Below are 19500 nucleotides of genomic sequence, written 5' to 3' on the forward strand. Positions count from 1 at the left end.
GATTTAAAATAACCAGCAGTCTTTCCACATCTGGCCGCCCAAACAAACTGAGTAATCGGAGCATGAAGGATCTTGGTCAGAGAGTTAACCAAAAAAAATAATAAAAGTACCTGAAGGAATTAGGAAATTAGTCAATGTGCATCACCATAATAAAACCATCCTTACAGTCGAACACCAGGGGTGGCAGCATCATGGTATGGGGATGTTTCTCTGTGACTGGGACTGGGAAATTAGTCAGTATAGAGGATAAATAGATGCAGATACAATTAGGAGCTACCCAGAGTGAAAAACCTTCTACAGAGTGCACAGGATCTCAAACTGGGCTGAAGGTTTACACTTCACCAAGAAAATACAGAAGTGGCTTTAGAACATCTCTGGGAAAGTCCTGAAGTGGCCCAGCCAGAGTCTGGACCTAAACCCAAAATAGCATCTCTGGAGAAAGATGAAAACAGCTGTGCACTGACCCTGCCCAATTAACCTGGTAGAACTTGAACTATTTTGCCAAGAAGAATGGAAGAAACTTTCTAAAAGAAAGGTATGCCAAGCTTGTAGCACCATTTACAAGCAGACCCAATGTGCTAAATTAACACTGAAATATCCAATTTACATAATACATTCAGACCATATTATGTAAATTACATATTTCAGTATTAATTTTTTAAAAAATTAACAAACACCTATAGATGCCAGTTTTTACTTTGCCATTATGGTGTATTGTGTGTAGAATGATGAAAAAAAGATATGGACACATTTTAAGATGAATGTGAAACATAAAATGTGGAAAACTTAAAAGTGTCTGGAAAAGTTAGAAAATTGAGACATTTACTGAAGATACAAGATACAGGAAACATTGTACACAGGACAATGATGCTTCAAAGATTCTGCTCTAATCTTTGTTAATTCAGCACTCTCAGGTGTTCTGCTTGTTGCAGGTCAGAATGTGGATCACTTTCAACAGATTTTCAACCATATTTGATGCATTATTACCATACTTTTACTTTCTCTGCATTTACTGCATCATCCCTGAATGTAAAAGCTTTTAATCCAAAACATGATGCAGACACCTTTCTCTACTTGCTCACCTTATTGCCAGGTTTTGCCATGTACATACTATATATATATATATACAGATAGATAGATAGATAGATAGATAGATAGATAGATAGATAGATAGATAGATAGATAGATAGATAGATAGAGTTATACAGTATCTCATTATATATATAGTTTTATATATAAAGTGCATCTCAGAAAATTTGAATTTTATGAAAAACTGTATTTGTAATTAAATTCATTGCAAATACAGTGAATTATTACAAGCTTTTTTTGTTTTATTTTTGATTACAGCTTACAGCTCATGAAAATCAATTAATCAATGAAAAAAAATCCGGTATTTCAAAATATGACACTATTTCATTGCATGCCACCCCTAATCATCACTGACTGTGAAAACATTTCTTTTTCTCTTTAACACATGTAATACACTTCTGATGTTATCTCTGGTCTAGGAGTGGTTTGATACAGTTGTAGTCCATTTTCTGACGACATTTAAGCATGGTGGCTCTTGATGCACTAACTCCATCCTCACTCCACTCCTTATGAAACTCTTGAAGTTCTTGAATGGGCTTTGCTTAAAAATCTGGTTAAGGCTGCAGTAATTCTTAAGGTCATGATAAGTATGATATTCTGTTATACTATATGTGATATTCCATGATATCAATCAGTCAACCAAGCCATCTGTCTATCTATCCACTATTTTACTTGTATTCAGAGACAGATTTCACACCTACATTACATGTGTGCAGTTCCGTCTTTTGCAGTTAGCAAATGTATTTTAAGAAAAATAACTTTTTAATTTTAAAACCACAACTTTAAATAAGAGAACTTGACAACCCTGTTTTATAAATATATTAATGAGTAAAATTTATCATACATATTATTTACATTTAATGCTGTTTCTTTCATATTAGTTAAATAAACATTGATTTACAGTTACTGTATGAACATTTGCACATTTTATTTTTCAAAAGCAATATGTTTTCATTTGTTCATCATTAATCATCGTCTTAAATTATGTGGCATGTTTTTTTCTTGTTTGAAAAGGAGAAAGCCTCTTCTGTCTAAAAATAAAATGCAGGCACAACTGAGGTTCGCAAAACCACACCTGCACAAATCACCAGACTTCTGGAAAAATTAGACCAAATTGGAGTTGTTTTGCCCTAATGCCTAGAGCAGAGACCAAACAGCCTTTCAGCAGAAACACCTCAGATCCTCTGTCAAGCATGGTGGTGGAAGGGTGATTATTTGGGCTTGTTTTACAACCACAGGACCTGGGCACCTTCCCATCACTGAGTTGACCATGAACTACTCTGTATACCAGAATATAATATAGGTCATTTCTCAGAAAGCTAAAGCTTGGTCAATTCGGTCAGGCAACAGGACAATGGAAAATAAAAGAATCACGGTTTTGGAATGGCTTGGACAAAGTCTATACCTTAACCCAGCTTAAGGTTGCAGGACATTATTAGAGTAGTAGTGTATACGTGGTAGCCCAAAAAACTCTTAAGCAACTGAGACAATGTTATAAAGAAGAATGAACCAAAATTCCTCCACAACAATGTGAGAGACTAATAAAACCATAAAGGAAACAATTATTGCAAGTTGTTGCTATCAAACAAGCTATTGAATCGTGGGGAGTAAATTTTCTGTTAAATAAACAATGGAATGGTAAAAAAAAAAAGTGATATGTTGTTTGTCTGTGGTTGTATTTGCCTAATACTGAGACCCACTATGATCTGCTAATTTTAATCATGCTTTCTCTCTCTCTCTCTCTCTCTCTCTCACACACACACACACACACACACACACACAAAGTAAAATATAAAATGCAGTACCAACTTTTTAAAATTAAAGTAGACGTGAATAAGTCAGAATTAGTGTTATTCTGTTTTAGAATATTAATCAACACTTTCTGACCAAATAGAATTTGAATTTTAAAAGGTTGTGGTATATAGTACTGCAGAATAGACAATGTTTAAAAATAAAGAACATCTACTGTATACGGATGATTTGCATGTGGCTTTTATGCAAAAAATGAAACAGTGTATTTTCTCTAATTAAAATAGATGCCTCTTGCTGCTAGGAGATTAGGCTTGTGGCTATGTAATTATCCAGGCAGTGAAAAACACATTAACATAATTGTAAAGCAAATGCAACAAATATCTCAGGTTATACAGATGGTGGATGTTAACAACTGTCTCAGTAAGTTTCAGCAAGCCTGCAAACAAAAATACAGGGCAGAAATATTTTAAACATGCAACAGATCCTGCCCATTACTAGAGACATCTTATTCACATGACCTCACACATATGGGCCCTAAAGAGCCACAAAAATCAGCTGCCTTGTGTAATAATGTTCTTGGAAGACTGGCAAGACCTGAGGGGAAACTGTGCTTATTTTCCAAACTGAATCACACATTTCTAACCAATCTTTTCTGGCAGTGATCAGGGAGGGGCATAAATAAAAGCCTTATGCTGTGGTGTAATGTCACATTCCTCTGTAAACACCACATCTGGTTGCAATAAGGTAAAAATAAAACTTTGGGGAGATCAAATAATACATATCACATCAGAAATTATATAAGCAATATGCAAATAAAAAAAGCCTCAGCTATTCATCACTAAATTTAACACTATTTTTCTTGAACATGCTTCACTTTGCAGGAGATGTTTACATGAGTTTCAGGAAGACCATGCAGACCCCCCTCCCCCCCACACACACTCCCCCATGTATTTCCAACTCTGTCTTCTAAATGTACTTCATCACTTCGACACTTCTCTTTTGAATTTTCAGCCCAAAAGAGAAGTTTTTTCCCATATACAATTTTCTGTCATTCCTTACGCCACAGTCATCAATCAAGGCATGTACAATACAGTACACTCGGTGGAAATTACAACAGCAAATACTGTACAACAGAGCACAATTATAACTTTACTGAACCTTATCCCTTTAACACATTACTACTTTGCGTCATTGTCTCAACATCTGTTTTAATAAACTTCACGGATTGTCTTCTGTCAATTAAGGTTTGTGAAAGACCGTAAAGTAGTTATACAGTACAATGCAATACTCTGACATGAAGAGAGAGCTTACACGTTACTTAAAATTACTATTTTGTGAAAACTATGCAAGTTAAGCAATTATGGTAGCAATAATTTGTCTTAAAAATATATACAGAACATGTGCACTTAATTTGTTTAACCAAACCATTTACAAAAGTGATCACATTGATACATGATAAATTTGTCACATTAGAGTTTTGGTACACAAATAAGTAGCCTTTCATTGATATGCTTTTAAAATCACTTGGCTTAGTTCAATGTGCTCATAGAATGTTGATAGCAACAATAGCAACGGATGGGATAACAGTGCATTTAGGTATACAGTACACATACAGTACATACACACAGATGCATCTTGTTCTACTTAAATTCTTCCTTCTTTTAGTTTCAATTAAATTTAACCTCCTAAAACCTGAACTCTACTGTTGTGCAAGTTCTCATCAGTGTTTCTCTTTATAAGCGCCTGTTGACACTGAACTTATTCAAGGTCTTTAAACAGGAAAACAGATGGCAAAAAAAATATGCCTAACGGTCCTCATAGGGAGATTGTAGAAGGATATGAAGACAATGTACTTAGGAGAAGATTCCACGTCCTCAAATAAGAACATTCAAGTCTCAAGAGGTTAAGTTCTGGATATATGGGATCTAGGTGACACCCCAGACAAGGCATGAAACCTTCATGCTTTGCAGTTATCCTTCAATATGAGTGGAGTGAATTTGATAGTGATTGAGACATGTAATTTGACAGCAAAGCTGTTGAATGAATATGCTGAACTTTTTTTTTTATCAGTGATCTTGACCTGCCCCTTCTCGAAATACTCGAGAATATGTAAAACAAAGCTGCCCTAATCCAATCGATGTTTTCTCATTAAAAAATACACCCACGGTTACAGAGTTTAATATTAAAATATTCAAACTCTGCTCCTCCAAAATTAAGAACAAGTATCTGTATCTGAGAATGAATGAGCTCATTACATTTAATAGGATGCTCATCAAATCTTGTTCCAAATCTATTCCAAGATACATGTACTAGTCACTTGACTGTCATGTACACATTAAATGCATGTTAGTTGCAATGAGGAGAAATGGCTTTAATCAAATATTGGTTTCAGTTGAGGTAGACAACAGATCTTCAACAACTAATTTTTTTTTAACATACACTCATCTTCTCCAAGCACAATCAGTCATACAAAGTCATTTCATTTTAGAAATGGCTCTTGGTGTATGAAAGCATGATCCCATAGTATGGCCGACATGAATATAAGCATTTAATAGGAAGTATATCTTGTAGTATAGCTCGAAATATAGCTTGTCCAGTAATCACATATATTACGTGGAACCATATGGTGGACTTCCATACTCTCTACCTAAAGACTGGTTTGGGTCAGGCATTTTTGTTTTGTTAGACACTCTTTTTATTTCACTTGCACTCCTTGATGAAATAAAATGGCAAATGATCAGGTCCATTGAAAAGACAATAACATTGTCACAGTGGCACCAAACAAAGGATAAACACACCACAACCTCTGTCAAGAGAAGAAAACTAAGAGCAAATTCCACAACTTAAGTGCAACAACTGTTACAATGACCACATTGAGTGCTTCAAGATAAACTTTTGACAGTATAGAATCCATAAGAGTTTTCACACAACTTGGCACAGGTTTTACGACACAACCCTCTCATTTTATCTGGGCTTGGGACTACAGTAGCACGGCATCCAGTGTCTGATGTTTGGGCTGCCAGAAACAATGTTTTAGATAGTTTAATAGCTAGCTATATAATATATACGAACTATGATTGACCATAAAACACTTTTTTATATTATGGATAAAAAAAGAATAATTGGTCATTAATGATACATGTATCCAGGTCTGTTTTGGTGAAATATTAAGTTAGATTGATATTATATTAAAACAAAATAAAATATAATAAGCAGAAAAGTCAAATTTAAGCTTATATTAATGTGACCTTAGTGACTTTAACCATGGCATACATGGTTGCTGACGTTTCTTTGCCTTTTTGTTAATGGAGGTCAGAAGACAATAGTCAGACTGGGTTCAATCTGTCTACAGCAACTTAAAATACCACTTTTTACAACCATGTTAAGCAGAAATCCTTATTGAACCTTGAGGTGAAAGGGCTACAGCAAAAAAAAAAAAAAAAAAAAAAAAACATATGGTCAAAATGCTCACAAAATCTAACGGTTGTTTGGCATTTTCAAATAGTGGAAAATCAAAAAAATTATAAACAATTTAAAACTATACAATGAGTGTAGTACACATTTCTAAGCAAAAGAAATTGGTATGTCTCTCTGTAGACTATACCATGTGAATCAACCCACGAAATTGAGTTTGCTTGAGTAACCATCGTTCAAAGTTTTAAAAGAAACCAAGTCAGCATGAAATGATGCTGTCAACAAAAAAAAAAAAATCAAATGCAAAAACACTTTCGGTGTCAGTTGGCTTACAAACCAGTAAGCAAAACTAATGGGCATAAAGGATTAGCAGGAAATAAAGCCTGAAAGTAGGAAGTAAAGTTTTGACCGTAGAACCCAAAGAGTTGGGAAGAATAAAGAAACTTTTGATCTATTCAAGGGACTATATATTCTCTTAGATCTCTGCAATGATTTTAATATGGTAAATTTTACCATAATAAATGGTTTTATTGGCACTTCTCCAAACATGATGTGAAACTACACTTTCTTAAAACAACATAAAAACTGAGTAGACCTACAGTACTGTACATGTTTAAAATGTACAAATAAATGAGAGAAGAACGGACATGGACTTAGTGTTGCACTGAGTAGCATACAGTACCTTCATCCTTTTATTTTACTGTTAATAGGCTTTGATGATGGATGACGCATGCTAAAACTTTTTACTAAAATCCACTTTTCAGTTTGTGAAATACATTCTAATACATATTTAGTATCTTTATATGTTAAATATTTTAAACTTGATGCACAGTGCTATGCATTTCTTTATTTTATTTCCCCAGGAAGAATTATTTCTTGTATTTTTAATGTATTTTTTAAGTTCAATTTAGGGGTGTCTCAACACTTTTGTACAGTTCTGTATCTTAGGAACACCCTATAATGCCACTCCTTCACAATGGTTTCAGTGGCATACCCAGAAATTGTTGTTGGTAGGAAGTGAGTGAATGTGCTATATAAAATTAACTAATGATCTACACAAGAATGACAAAATGCAACAATAAAATGCATTTTGTTACATGCTAGACAGAAGTAGATGTAGTTTTATCCTCTTACAATCTTGCCAATATAAAGTATTGAAAATAAAATACCCTGAACACAGTCACACTAAACTGATTTAATAATCATGTTTCATACCAATAAAACTACTGTAAATGATTAAAGAAAGTTTAAGAAATGTTTATTTTAAAGATGTCCATTTTCGGAACATTATTATTGTGCAAATACAGAATAAATATTCTCTATTATGACATGTATTTAATCAGCTGTACTATGTAATATGAATAATAAAAAATTATTCAACAGGGATGCAAACCCCAAAACCACTCCCATGCTACCCACTTCCCTGGATGAGAAACCTTGCTTCAAAAGACAGCTAAAAGCTACATGTAATAAACAATACTGTAGCATGGGAAAGCAATGTATCAAAGGAAGCAAACTTACCTGAAGTAAAAAAATATTGCCAGAGAGATGAGAAGGGATGCAATAGACAAAGTGTGACCCACAATTGCCATGTAGTACAGAATGTACGCATTCTGCAAAATATACACAACACACTTTAGATTCACAAGATGTCTAAGGCTGGAACATTTTATGTTTAATGCCATACTTGGCTTATTCTCCCCTCTTCTTTCAAAGTAATACAGATGTACCTATTAAAGGAAGCCCAGTGATTTTCTTCCATCTGGTTGTCAAAGTGTTCAGGGTTCGTGACCTTTTTTTAATTTTGTGTCCAAGTGTAGTGACTGTTCTTTAGTAATTGTACTGCAACAATGGCACTCGTGAACAAAAAAAAGTTAACTGTTGCAATACGTGAGATTTTAATCTTTTTACCGACATTTCTGCAAAATCCACAAAAGGAGGCAAAAGTGAGTGTCATTAGATAGGTTCCTTGTTAAAGTTTTCTGTTTGCCCTCAGAGAGCAGAAATTCCCTTTGTGTGTTCTACACTGTAGTCCCTCTGTCAAGATACTTTTCAAAGGTAACATGTAGGTTAATTTGTTTTATTTTTACTTTATACTTTGTATTAATTATTTTTATATGAATAATTTTGGATTGTGAAATAAATCATCGGAGTCTCCATTATTTCTTAAGGGGTAAATTAGCTTTGCCATGGAAGTGCTTTGGATTACAAGCACGCTTCCGAAATTAAATTATTCAAGGTTTAATTTGTATTAAGATGTTTCGATAAAACCGATGCCATGAATTTCTTTACCTTCAACTTGACTTTAGTGTAGGCAATGCAGAAGGTATAGTTGGACCATGTCCTGTTTGTCTCGGGATGTAGAAACCAGTTCCCAGTCTCATCACAATATTTTATGGCCTTTTCTAATATAAGAAAATTATTTTGTCATTTAAGAAATTGCATATATTAAAAAGTTTTTAAATGTTCTTGAGACTTGACAACAAACAACAACAGAAATCATGGTTGTGAGGTTTGTTTTGCTCTTACCTGTGGGGTCAAAGTCAGGAAAATAGTTGGGGCAGTTTTGAGATGTGTATGTTCCTGCAGGTGTATCATCCCAACACAACCACCCATCCCATGTCCGGTTACAGTACAGACCTAAAGTTAAAATAAATGTAATTAAACAAATGCCTTTAAACAATAATTTGTTTTTAAGCAAATTTTTATTTGTGTTTATCCAATGGGATAAAATTCAAAATAAGAGTCCTCCACTACCTGACTTATTATATGGTGGGTCTCTGTTCATTTTCTCAAAACATTTATATTGGCCATCAATGATTTTCTTCCTCCCCTCTGCTTTCTGGGTTTCCACACTATTGACCAGTGTTTCTGCTGAGGCATCAGCCTCTGGCTCGACTTCACCATAAACAGACCCTTTCTGCAGGGGTTAGGAGAATAGAACTGATTTAGCTACAGTACAGATCTTAGGCCCCGCCCCCACAAAGTGACTGGTACATGGCCAGACAACATCTGCAGTAATTACCTTTAATTTGTCCTTTGAGATGCTGAGACACTGAGACGAGGTGTTGTTTATTGATGTGCTGTGAGCCCAATTACCAGATTCATCACAATATTTGGTTATTTTTTCTGCAGAAAAAAACAATTACTCAAACTGTCATTTAGGAGTAGCTATGCCAGTGCTGCACCTTGAGATCAATCAGTGCATTAGCACAGTCTGTGACTGTAAATTTCAATAATCTGTATACTGGTCTACAGAAGAGTGAGGCTATTTAAATCACTTTAACAACTTCTCTGCTTAGTTTTCAGTGTTTATCTTGTTTGTTCATTCTGTCACAAAAGAATCTTTAAAAATCTATGTAAATAACAAGCAAAGCAAAGCTCTGGTACTTTTTTTTACAGTCATTGAAAAATTATTTAACAGATTTATGTAATATACAGTGGGTATAGAAAATAATCACCCCCTTTAAAATTACATTTTGTTGCGTTGCAGCCTAAAATTAAAACAGACACAGGTCTGTTCTATCCAGCTGTGTTTGCTCAATGCAACTTTTAACATCCAAGTGAAAGATATAACACCAACATGTCAGACAAAAATAGAAAAAAAAAGATAAACAAAACAGAATCACTGATTTGAAAAATTACCCCCCCCCCCTTCTAAAAAAATCATTTGTACTGTATACTCAATTATGTAAAGCTAATCACCTTCTTAATGGCACAGAAAGCCTTTCAAAGACTTTCAACTGTGATCAGCTGTGGTCATTTTGAGTAGCCCAGCGTGAAAAGCCAGGGCATATCAGAGCCTAATAGTGCAACTGAAGCAAACAATCAACTATGGGTGGCAAGGCACTGCCACAAGATCTCCAGGATAAAGTCCTTGCATGGCCTAGTCAGAAGCCAGAATTAAACCCTATTGAAAGTCTGTGAAATGACTTGAAGACTGCAGTCCACAAACAGTCACCATTAGATTTAACTCAACTTGAGCAGTTCTGCAAAGAAGAGTGGACAAATATTGCAGTGTCTACAGTAGATGAGGAAAGTTTTGTGTGCCACTGAGAAGATTATTAGCCGCACCTGATTGAGTTTACAAGTAATTTTTTCGAGTGGATTGTCCTTTTCCAAAACATTGATTCTGCTTTTTATGTTGGTGATATATCTTTCACTTGGAGGTTTAAAGTTGCATTTAATAAATAAAGCTGGATCAAACAAAACCTGAGTGTCTTTATTTCAGGCTACAAAAAAAGAAAGAAAAAATACTATTTTAAAGCAGGGGTGATTCCTTTCTGTACCCACTGTACTTGTAGACAAATTCTACCTAATTAAAAAACCAACCCCTTAGCTATGTACAGTACATGAAATTTTATTGTTTACAGATTCCTCTCTTCCCTCTTATCGGGGGTTCATAGTGTTACAATTTGATAATTTATCACAATGGGAAATTAATCCTGTTGTCCATTTTCTCTTACCCTGCTACAACATAATTTAAAGTAATTTTCCAGCATTCTGTTACATAATTAGCTAGTTTTCTTGGTTTGTATAGCCAGATGACCTTACTAGCTAAGTCAGGGAAAAGGGTAAGATAAAAGTGCAATTATGATAGCTAACATTTACCAAATGCTCATAAGATATCTGCATCTTTCAGTTTAGCTTACTCGGTTGATTAAACTTATAAGTCAAAGTCTAAATTCAACAAATTTCAAAACTCATATGTGAATATACAAAGGAAACAATATTTACTTAATATTTTATGGCAATGCTTTGTTGCAATGTTTTTAACTCATACAATAGGAATACTATACGGTGAAATAAATTCAACCCTTCTCAGGACACAAACAAGTCTGTAAAAATCATATTTTAATTATATCAATGCTAAGAACTCTAAGAACTATTTGACATAAATTGTCATGACAATGATTTTGCTTTTGTGGGATCTCCAAGTTCTTATAAATGTACAAGCTCTTATACTGTAGAATCACTCAACATCACTTGCACTTGATCACTCCAAACTTGGGGAGTTTTTTTTTCTTTCTTTTTTTTGATTCTGTTTGAAAAGAGGGATCAAGATGTTCTTGAACTGCTTTTCTGTAATCCCCCAACAGCTAATAAATTGTCTTCTGGGTTTCCAAATAAAATCCAGACAAGCTTTCCCAGTCACCTTCAGGCAAAAAAAAAAAAAAAAAAAACGCCTGCTAAAAGCTGGTGCTGTTTTGCTGCAATTCATGTTAGAGGGTAAAAAGACCATGTTGCAAAATTAAATCTCTGTTTGAGACCGCTTTTCCAATTACCCAAAGGATCAAATGTCAAGATAGGTCATGTGATAACTTCCTGAGTCTTACCGGAGGTGTCAAAGGTGGGATAGTCTGGACAGCTCTGAGTAGCATAAGCCCCAGCAGGAGTTTCATCCCAACACAACCAGCCATCCCAAAACCGGCTACAGTGAGAAGCTAAAAAAAGAATTTTACAAAGATTTAACAATAAGCAACTTTCCCCATGTGTAAATGTGAGCTCAAACCCAAGCATTAGTTGTCAGGTTGTACAATGATTGGCATCTGCGCTGGGACAAGCACAGTGTTTGTGTCTTGGCTATTAGTTCTTAATTTATAATTACAAGCAGGGGTTAAAGTGGGATTTGGCAGGGAACCATAAAACCCAGTGTAGCAGTGCAGCAGGAAAAATGACTCACCTCAAAACAACTCAGATGTGCTTTTTCCACCGTGTGTTTAAAGACACGCGTGTGCTCAGGGAGTTTTGAGACAAAAGCACGCGCTACAGTATGTGCTTTTTCACACACATGACTTTAGTAGATAGTAATATAACGCCATACTGTATATATTATATTTTGATTTGCTGAGCGAGTATCTTGTTGGTATGAGCCTGAAGAAAAGCCAAGCTGCAACCAGACTGCAACACACAAAATGTTAATTTAACAGTATGCTTAACCTTGGTATGAACCAAAGATCATACCGTACCCTACCAGAGTTTAGCGCTTTAGAATCTTTGGTATGAACTGCCAATCCAATTATTTATTAATTTATTTATAGAATGTGCCGAAATGCTGTTCCAGACTGTTCTCACCCACTTTAACCCCGGTTATAAGTAGGACTGCAGTTGGTAGCACTACCACCTCACAGCTCCAGTTTACTACCAGTAATAGACTTGCTATGAAAAAAGCATGGTTCTGTGTGATTTTAACCAGAGTAGTGGACTAGCTGCAGTTGTGATAATGTCATTTTTCTAATAGTCCAGTGTGTTTAAACGTTATACAAAATTTGACAGCACAAAAAAAAATCATTTTCTTTGATTTTCAAAAACTAGACTTTTAAAATAAAAGAACAGATGACTACACCTTGACTACGTCAAATTACTGATTACGTGATAATATACTAGCTAACTGGGTCGCCCTACAATATTATTTTATGTCAACTGAGTATGTGAGCAACCAAAACATCATAATCGGTAGCATTTTAAAGATTTTATATGCCTAATGGGCTAGCTAATAAACATATAATCTGTATCTATAATGTTTTTTATTTGCGGTTCACTGGATGTCACTGTGTATAATTTTATCAATATAATATGGAAAAAGTAATTTTTTTTTTTTACTTTTTAAGTTCTTGTTGTTTAACGGCCCGGTTTAACAAACACCAATGACAGGTAAAATCTTGATAAGTTACAGTGGGGCAAGAAAGTATTTAGTCAGCCACCAATTGTGCAAGTTCTCCCACTCAAAAAGATGAGAGAGGCCTATAATTTATCATAGGTGTACCCAGGGGCGTTTCTAGGATTTTCAGTTAAGGGGGGCTCAGCCCCCATAGATGTTTAACACATATTTGGCTTGCTCAGAATCAGTACTCAAATGAGTCTTCTTGATCACACACACTGTTTATTGTATAAACCTTTTTCTATGTACAGGTACAATCAGAAAAATGTAACCAAACAAACAGCATATAATTTTAAACTTACGTTGAACAGCAATATAAACAACACACCTATGAGGCTGGACAATGGAATAAACTGTGTGGGGGCCAATAATGCCAAACATTGATCTGTTAATTCTTTGACAATACTGCTGCTTTTTGTTGGAAACTGGCAGACATAAAAAATAGTTTCTGATGCAATGACTTCAATCAATGTTGGGAACACAGTGTTAATGTGCCTGAGAGGCTGTGCTTTTAGAGAACTGTAGAACTGAACAGAGAACTGTGGATGGAAGGTTTTTTAAGTCACATGGGAGTAGGTCTCCAAATGAGCAGCAGGTAAGAATAGAAAATCTTGAAAAACCTTCCATCTAAAGGTAAATATAAATATTTAAACATTGATCATCATGTTATCTAGTTTAATTTAGTGTTTTAGCTACATAAATAAGACAGTAGGTTCTCTATTCAACCCCTTAAAATTTCATAGCTACTAGGCTATTTCTTCAAATTCATACAGACAAACATTGTTTTAATGTAATTAAACAAAGCATCGTTTTAATATTATTCTTTTTTTTGTTTCTATTGATTAAAAAAAGTTTTCTAAATCAAAGTTACAAAAACCCTACTCTAAGGCTAATAAATGTATTTTACGATTTGGGATATTATTTAATACAATACAATATTTATTACCAAAAACAAAGATTTTTCTATCTCTGTAAATCACACTGCTATGCAGTTAAAATGAGTGCACTGAATGCTGTCTGTCTCTATTTTTAATAATTTATGTGCATAACTCTATAGTAGTTAATGCCATATGCACTCTGCAATGTTTTATATAGACAGGTTTTCTAAATAAAACAGCGATGGCATGATTGTTTTATAAAGTAGACTATAGGTTAATAGAGTATGTATTAAGGACATCATGTTCACTAGAGGAAACAGCTGGTGTGATGAGGGTGAACACAGCGAAGATTTAACTGATTAATCCCTCATGACATTTAGTAAACTGTATTTATGAGAAAGGACTGCACTGATGCAGATATAACAATTTATTGAAAAACACACCTTGCCTTAATCCTCTCTCTGTGATGGCGAATTAAACACCGCGCTGAAAGACGGGGAGGAGCCGAAGGAGCCGAAGTCTGCTGCCGCTTTCATATCAAATTTAGACGGGACGATGGGCGATCACTAATGTGTGGGAAGTTTATGGAGAATTTTTAGAGGGGCTGAGTACAAATGTTAGGGGAGCTAAACCCCCCCTAAAAATGGCCTAGCAACGCCCATGGGTGTACCTCAACTATGAGAGACAAAATAATTTTAAAAAAGGAAAATTTTTATAGAATTTAATTGTAAATTATGGTGGAAAATAAGTATTACAAACAAGCAAGATTTCTGGCTCTCAAAGACCTGTAACTTCTTCTTTAAGAGTCTCCTCTGTCCTCCACTTGTTACCTGTATTAATGGCATCTGTTATCAGTATAAAAGACACCTGTCCACAACCTCAAACAGTCACACTTCAAACTGTGGCCAAGACCAAAGAGCTGTCAAAGGACAGCAGAAACAAAATTGTAGACCTGCACCAGGCTGGGAAGACTGAATCTGCAATAGGTAAGCAGCTTGGTGTGAAGAAATCAACTGTGGGAGCAATTATTAGAAAATGGAAGACATACAAAACCACTAATAATCTTCCTCGATCTGAGGCTCCACGCAAGATCCCACCCCATGGGGTCAAAAAGATCACAAGAACTGTGAGCAAAAATCCCAGAACCACACGGGGGGACCTAGTGAATGACCTGCAGAGAGCTGGGACCAAAGTAACAAAGTTTACCATCAGTAACACACTGCGCCATCAGGGACTCAAGTCCTGCAGTGCCAGACGTGTCCCCTGCTTAAGCCAGTATATGTCCAGGCCTGTCTGAAGTTTGCTAAAGAGCATTTGGATGATCAAGAAGAGGATTGGGAGAATGTCATATGGTCAGATGAAACCAAAATAGAACTCCGTGTTTAAAGGAGAAATAATACTGAGATGCATCTAAAGAACACCATAACTACTATGAAGCATTGGGGCTGTTTTTCTGCAAAGGGAATAGGACGACAAATCTGTGTAAAGGAAAGGATGACTGGGGCCATGTATCGTGAGTTTTTGAGTGAAAACCTCCTTCCATCAGCAAGGGCATTGAAGATGAGCCGTGGCTGGGTCTTTTAGCATGACAATGATCCCAAACACACCGCCCGGGCAACAAGGGAGTGCCTTCGTAAAAAGCATTTCAAGGTCCTGTATCCCAGTATCCAGATCTCAACCCCATAGAAAATCTCTGGAAGTAGCTGAAAGTCCGTGTTGCCCAAAACATCAACAGAAAATACCAGCAACAGTGTGTGAAAACCTTTTGAAGACGTACAGAAAACATTTGACCTCTGTCATTGCCAACAAAGTGTACATAAAGTATTAAGATGAAATTCTGTTATTGACCAAACACTTCTTTTCCACCATAATTTGCAAATAAATTCTTTAAAAATCCTACAATGTGATTTTCTTGATTTCTTTTTTTTTTTTTGTCTCTCATAGTTGAGGTATACCTATGATGAAAATTACAGGTCTCTCTCATCTTTTTAAGTGGGAGAACTTGCACAATTGGTGGCTGACTCAATACTTTTTTGCCTCTCTGTAAGTGTGATTTTCATCAAAGAGTGAACATCAGGCTTAATTAGTTTATTGGAGAGCTGTGGTCATGCCTAATCGGTTTAATTGGTTATCTGTAACTACTGTAGCTACTGTTTCAAAATGTCCATTGTGTTCCTTTGCTAATCAGGAAATATTCAGAAATATTTTTTGTTTTATTTCTCCTTTTATATTGTCAATTTAATTGTTATTATAATTCAGAAAAGTCAGTATATTAACCATGTGAATGTTTGCCCAGGTGCCGTACGTATACAGTTAATTTAAGACAATGTTTCTAAATCTACCTGTTTTATTGCGTATCCCATCTCTGCTTAATAGCTCCAGACATTTATACTGAGATTCAGTCATGATCTGGCGCTCCCCCTCCATCACCCCCATAGCAGGAGCTAGAGAAAAGTCTGTAGTTGGTTCAGCATTAGGCTCTTGTCCACCCACAGGAGTCATGCACTGTAAAAAATAAAAATGCACTATTGATAGACTGTATCAATATGGAAAGACACGCTAAGAGCACATTGGCTTATGCTCAGCACCGGCAAGAAGTGAAGACAAGAAAATATTCTACATTTATTTTAGCGTGACTGCTAAAAGATATCTGCAAGTTCTGCCTGTAAGCCATTTTATACTTCAAAAGCTTTTCAGATCTTGTAAAGCATGATAAAGTGTGCTTGTGAAGATAGAATGGTTCATAAATGCAAGAGCTCCGTTTGTGTCATAACAGTGTGGTTTAAAGTGCCGAGATCAAGCCCAGGTTTTTCTAAAGCAGACAGACAATGTTAATTCTGCAATGCTTCAGATACAGTAGCATCTGTAGTAGTGGTACATGGCATGAGTCATCACACTTATAATTCTGAGGAAAGATGAGAGGTAATTCATGAGCGAGCTGCTTGTCTTCTTTATAATCACTAAATGTAAATGAAGTCAAATACATTACCAGGATTACTAATTTTCAGTATGGAAAAAGTACTACTGTTCTTACCTTACGGTTTAAAGGGCTAAAAAACAAACATATCTGAGAGATTTTTGGAAGTCCCATGTAGCAGTTTAGCAGCCGTACATATGATGTCACTCCAAACATTGAAGTAAATGACGTCATACATACGACCACCAGGCCACCACCCATGTCAGCTCAAAGAGCCACTTAACCTCTCAGCAAAAACTGATCTTGTCTACACAGACTACTTCTTCCACACCACAAGTACACAGTGGAAAATCCAAGTCCCTGCAACCAGACCACTTACCTTATGTTTTCTAAGGTTCCTTACCTTATGTTTTCTACTACTTTGACCAAAAATCACATTACCAAACATCCAAAATTAGCGATCATTTATAAAACAAATTAAGATATCAAACAATAATTTACAATTCACAGCATGTAATGAGTAAAAGTTTCACATGTGAAAATAGAGGTGTTTTCTAAAAGCAACAACTACACCATTTATAATGTGATTTTTATTTTAGTTTTAATATTGTTGTAGGTAAAAAGAACTTTTTCCAAATTTTGTCTTTCCAACAGCCTAATGAACACCCAATTTAAGAGATATTTATTGCAGCCCTTGAGTAAGGTTAGAGCTGCTATAACTATTTACAAACTAAAATTCTTTTCAGGCTTCTTGGCTTTTATTGTTTTTTTTATGGTTTCATTAAATTACATAATACATTTTTTTTTTTTAATAATGCAACACCATTTTAAAGTCCTCCGGAGTTTGGATAATGTTACTAATTTAAATCTGAAGAATGAGAGAGAGAGAGATCTATTATGTGAACAGCATCACAAAGATTTCACGTGTTTGAAAATGCTTACTTATAGTTTTTTTCAATTGATTTGGCTGACTTCTCAAAATCCCATCAATAAACATCCACAAAAGTAACTTATTTCTTTACAACAGATTGTCAATGCCCCTTGATTTTGTACAAAAGCAAATGCATTTGAATATTATTCAAACTGGTCAATTGTTAAATCACTAAAATAGTGCTAAAGTCAGGTGTCCGGACCATTTAGTTAAAATAAGTTACAGTAGTTGTGCTTTTAACACATATACTGTAAAACATGTAAATTTCCAAACAAATGAAAACTTTACCCAATAAAGTTACCCAATCACTCTGAGAAAAATTAAGTTTGTATAATTAGTTATTATTGTCAGGTGACTCCTCAATAGGCTTTTTAAGGGCATTGAACTCAATATTACATCAACCAAGAATACCTACACCACATACAAAAATATAAAGCAGCAGTGCTTGCTATTCAAACTTAAAGAACTGTATAAATATCTGTGTATAATCTCTGTTTCACCTGAAGAGACCTGCTATTGCTTATAGAAATGCAAATGCTGTACAATGCCAATTACTTATCAGTGAAAGAGGAAGACGACTCAGGATGTGTGGTTGAGACAGAAGCATGAGCCTGATTAAATATGAGCCATATCTGTGGACCATGTCATACCGGAAATCTGGGTCTCACTATGCAAGAAGCAAGTTAAAGACTGCAGCTAAATGTACAATAAGATGTTCCACTATTTCATAAATACTTCAAACATTAATGAGGGAAAGTGGATAAGTTGTCCTTCATTAAACTATGAGGAGTATTTTTTGTTGTTTTAATTTGTTGTATTGCATTGCATAGTCTAATTTTGTACTGAAAAGCTACTTGTGACTTCATATTTAACATACCATTGGAGAGAACTGAATATGAATGAAGAGATGTGCCATGAGCTCAACCATTTGTAAAACCTTTATGCAATTACTGTACTACATACACTGACCAGTCATAACATTAAAACCACCTAGTTTTTGTGTTCCCGTTGTGTCTTAAGGGCCACTGTTGGTTGCGGGGCTGGGCCCTGGGGATTTGGACTTGTCTGTCCGGTTGGTCTCATGGGTGCTCAATGGGATTGGGATCTAGGAAGCTTGGAGGCCGGATCAGCGGCCTTGGGCTCTTTGCCTGTGGTGGGCTGTGGTGCACTGGGTGTTCTGGTGGGTTTTTTATCATAGCCAGCATTTAAATTTTTGGTGATTTGTGCTGCATTGGATTTTCTACTGGATCGGACCGGACAGGCGGCGCTTGGTTCCTGTGGACGTACATGAGCCTTGGGTACCCACGATCCTGTTGTGAGTTTGCTGTATAATGCAGTGTTGTATTTAACTATTTTGCTATACTTATATATTGCTATACAGCATTTACTTAAAGGTTTTGGTTAAAAAAACTCTTTGTTATAAAATATCAGTATCAAGATAAATCTATAAATAGCTTGGAACTTGCTTATACAGTACATTTTATGAAATAATATACTTATGATATACATAATGTATATTATTATAGAATATACAGTATTATGATTTTACTACTAACCATTTTATTGTGGCAGTGATAAAACTTTTTATTTTGATGTCACTGACTAACCTTTTCCAAAAATACAGTGTTATGGGGGACAATTTTTGCAGGAAAAAGTAAATGTTTTACCTTAGCATAGTTTTGAGAATTAGACAAGAAGTAAAAAAAAAAAAAAAAAAGTGAAAATGTTTGAAAAAAAGGTTTGACATGAGAAATGAAAAATTACAATAAGAAAAACTGTAATTTAAAAGTAAAATTAGTTATACACCGTGAAAATGCATAGATGGATGGATGGATGGATGGATGGATGGATGGATGGA

General features: G+C 35.2%; 1 protein-coding gene across 2 annotated transcripts in view; it reads right to left on the reverse strand.

Annotated features, from left to right (window-relative positions):
• calcr (calcitonin receptor) overlaps positions 1–19500 on the reverse strand; it is a 67695-nt gene that overhangs the window by 17034 nt on the left and 31161 nt on the right. For both annotated transcript variants that reach the window (XM_053492587.1, XM_053492588.1), the window contains 7 exons: positions 16137–16299; positions 11592–11699; positions 9281–9384; positions 9013–9175; positions 8785–8895; positions 8548–8660; positions 7777–7868 (listed from right to left, as the gene is read on the reverse strand). In XM_053492587.1, the coding sequence (XP_053348562.1) occupies positions 7777–7868; positions 8548–8660; positions 8785–8895; positions 9013–9175; positions 9281–9384; positions 11592–11699; positions 16137–16299 (854 nt within the window). The remainder of the gene's footprint in view (positions 1–7776; positions 7869–8547; positions 8661–8784; positions 8896–9012; positions 9176–9280; positions 9385–11591; positions 11700–16136; positions 16300–19500) is intronic.

This window comes from Clarias gariepinus, chromosome 3 (genome assembly GCF_024256425.1).
Source record: "Clarias gariepinus isolate MV-2021 ecotype Netherlands chromosome 3, CGAR_prim_01v2, whole genome shotgun sequence".
Lineage (NCBI taxonomy): Eukaryota > Metazoa > Chordata > Actinopteri > Siluriformes > Clariidae > Clarias > Clarias gariepinus.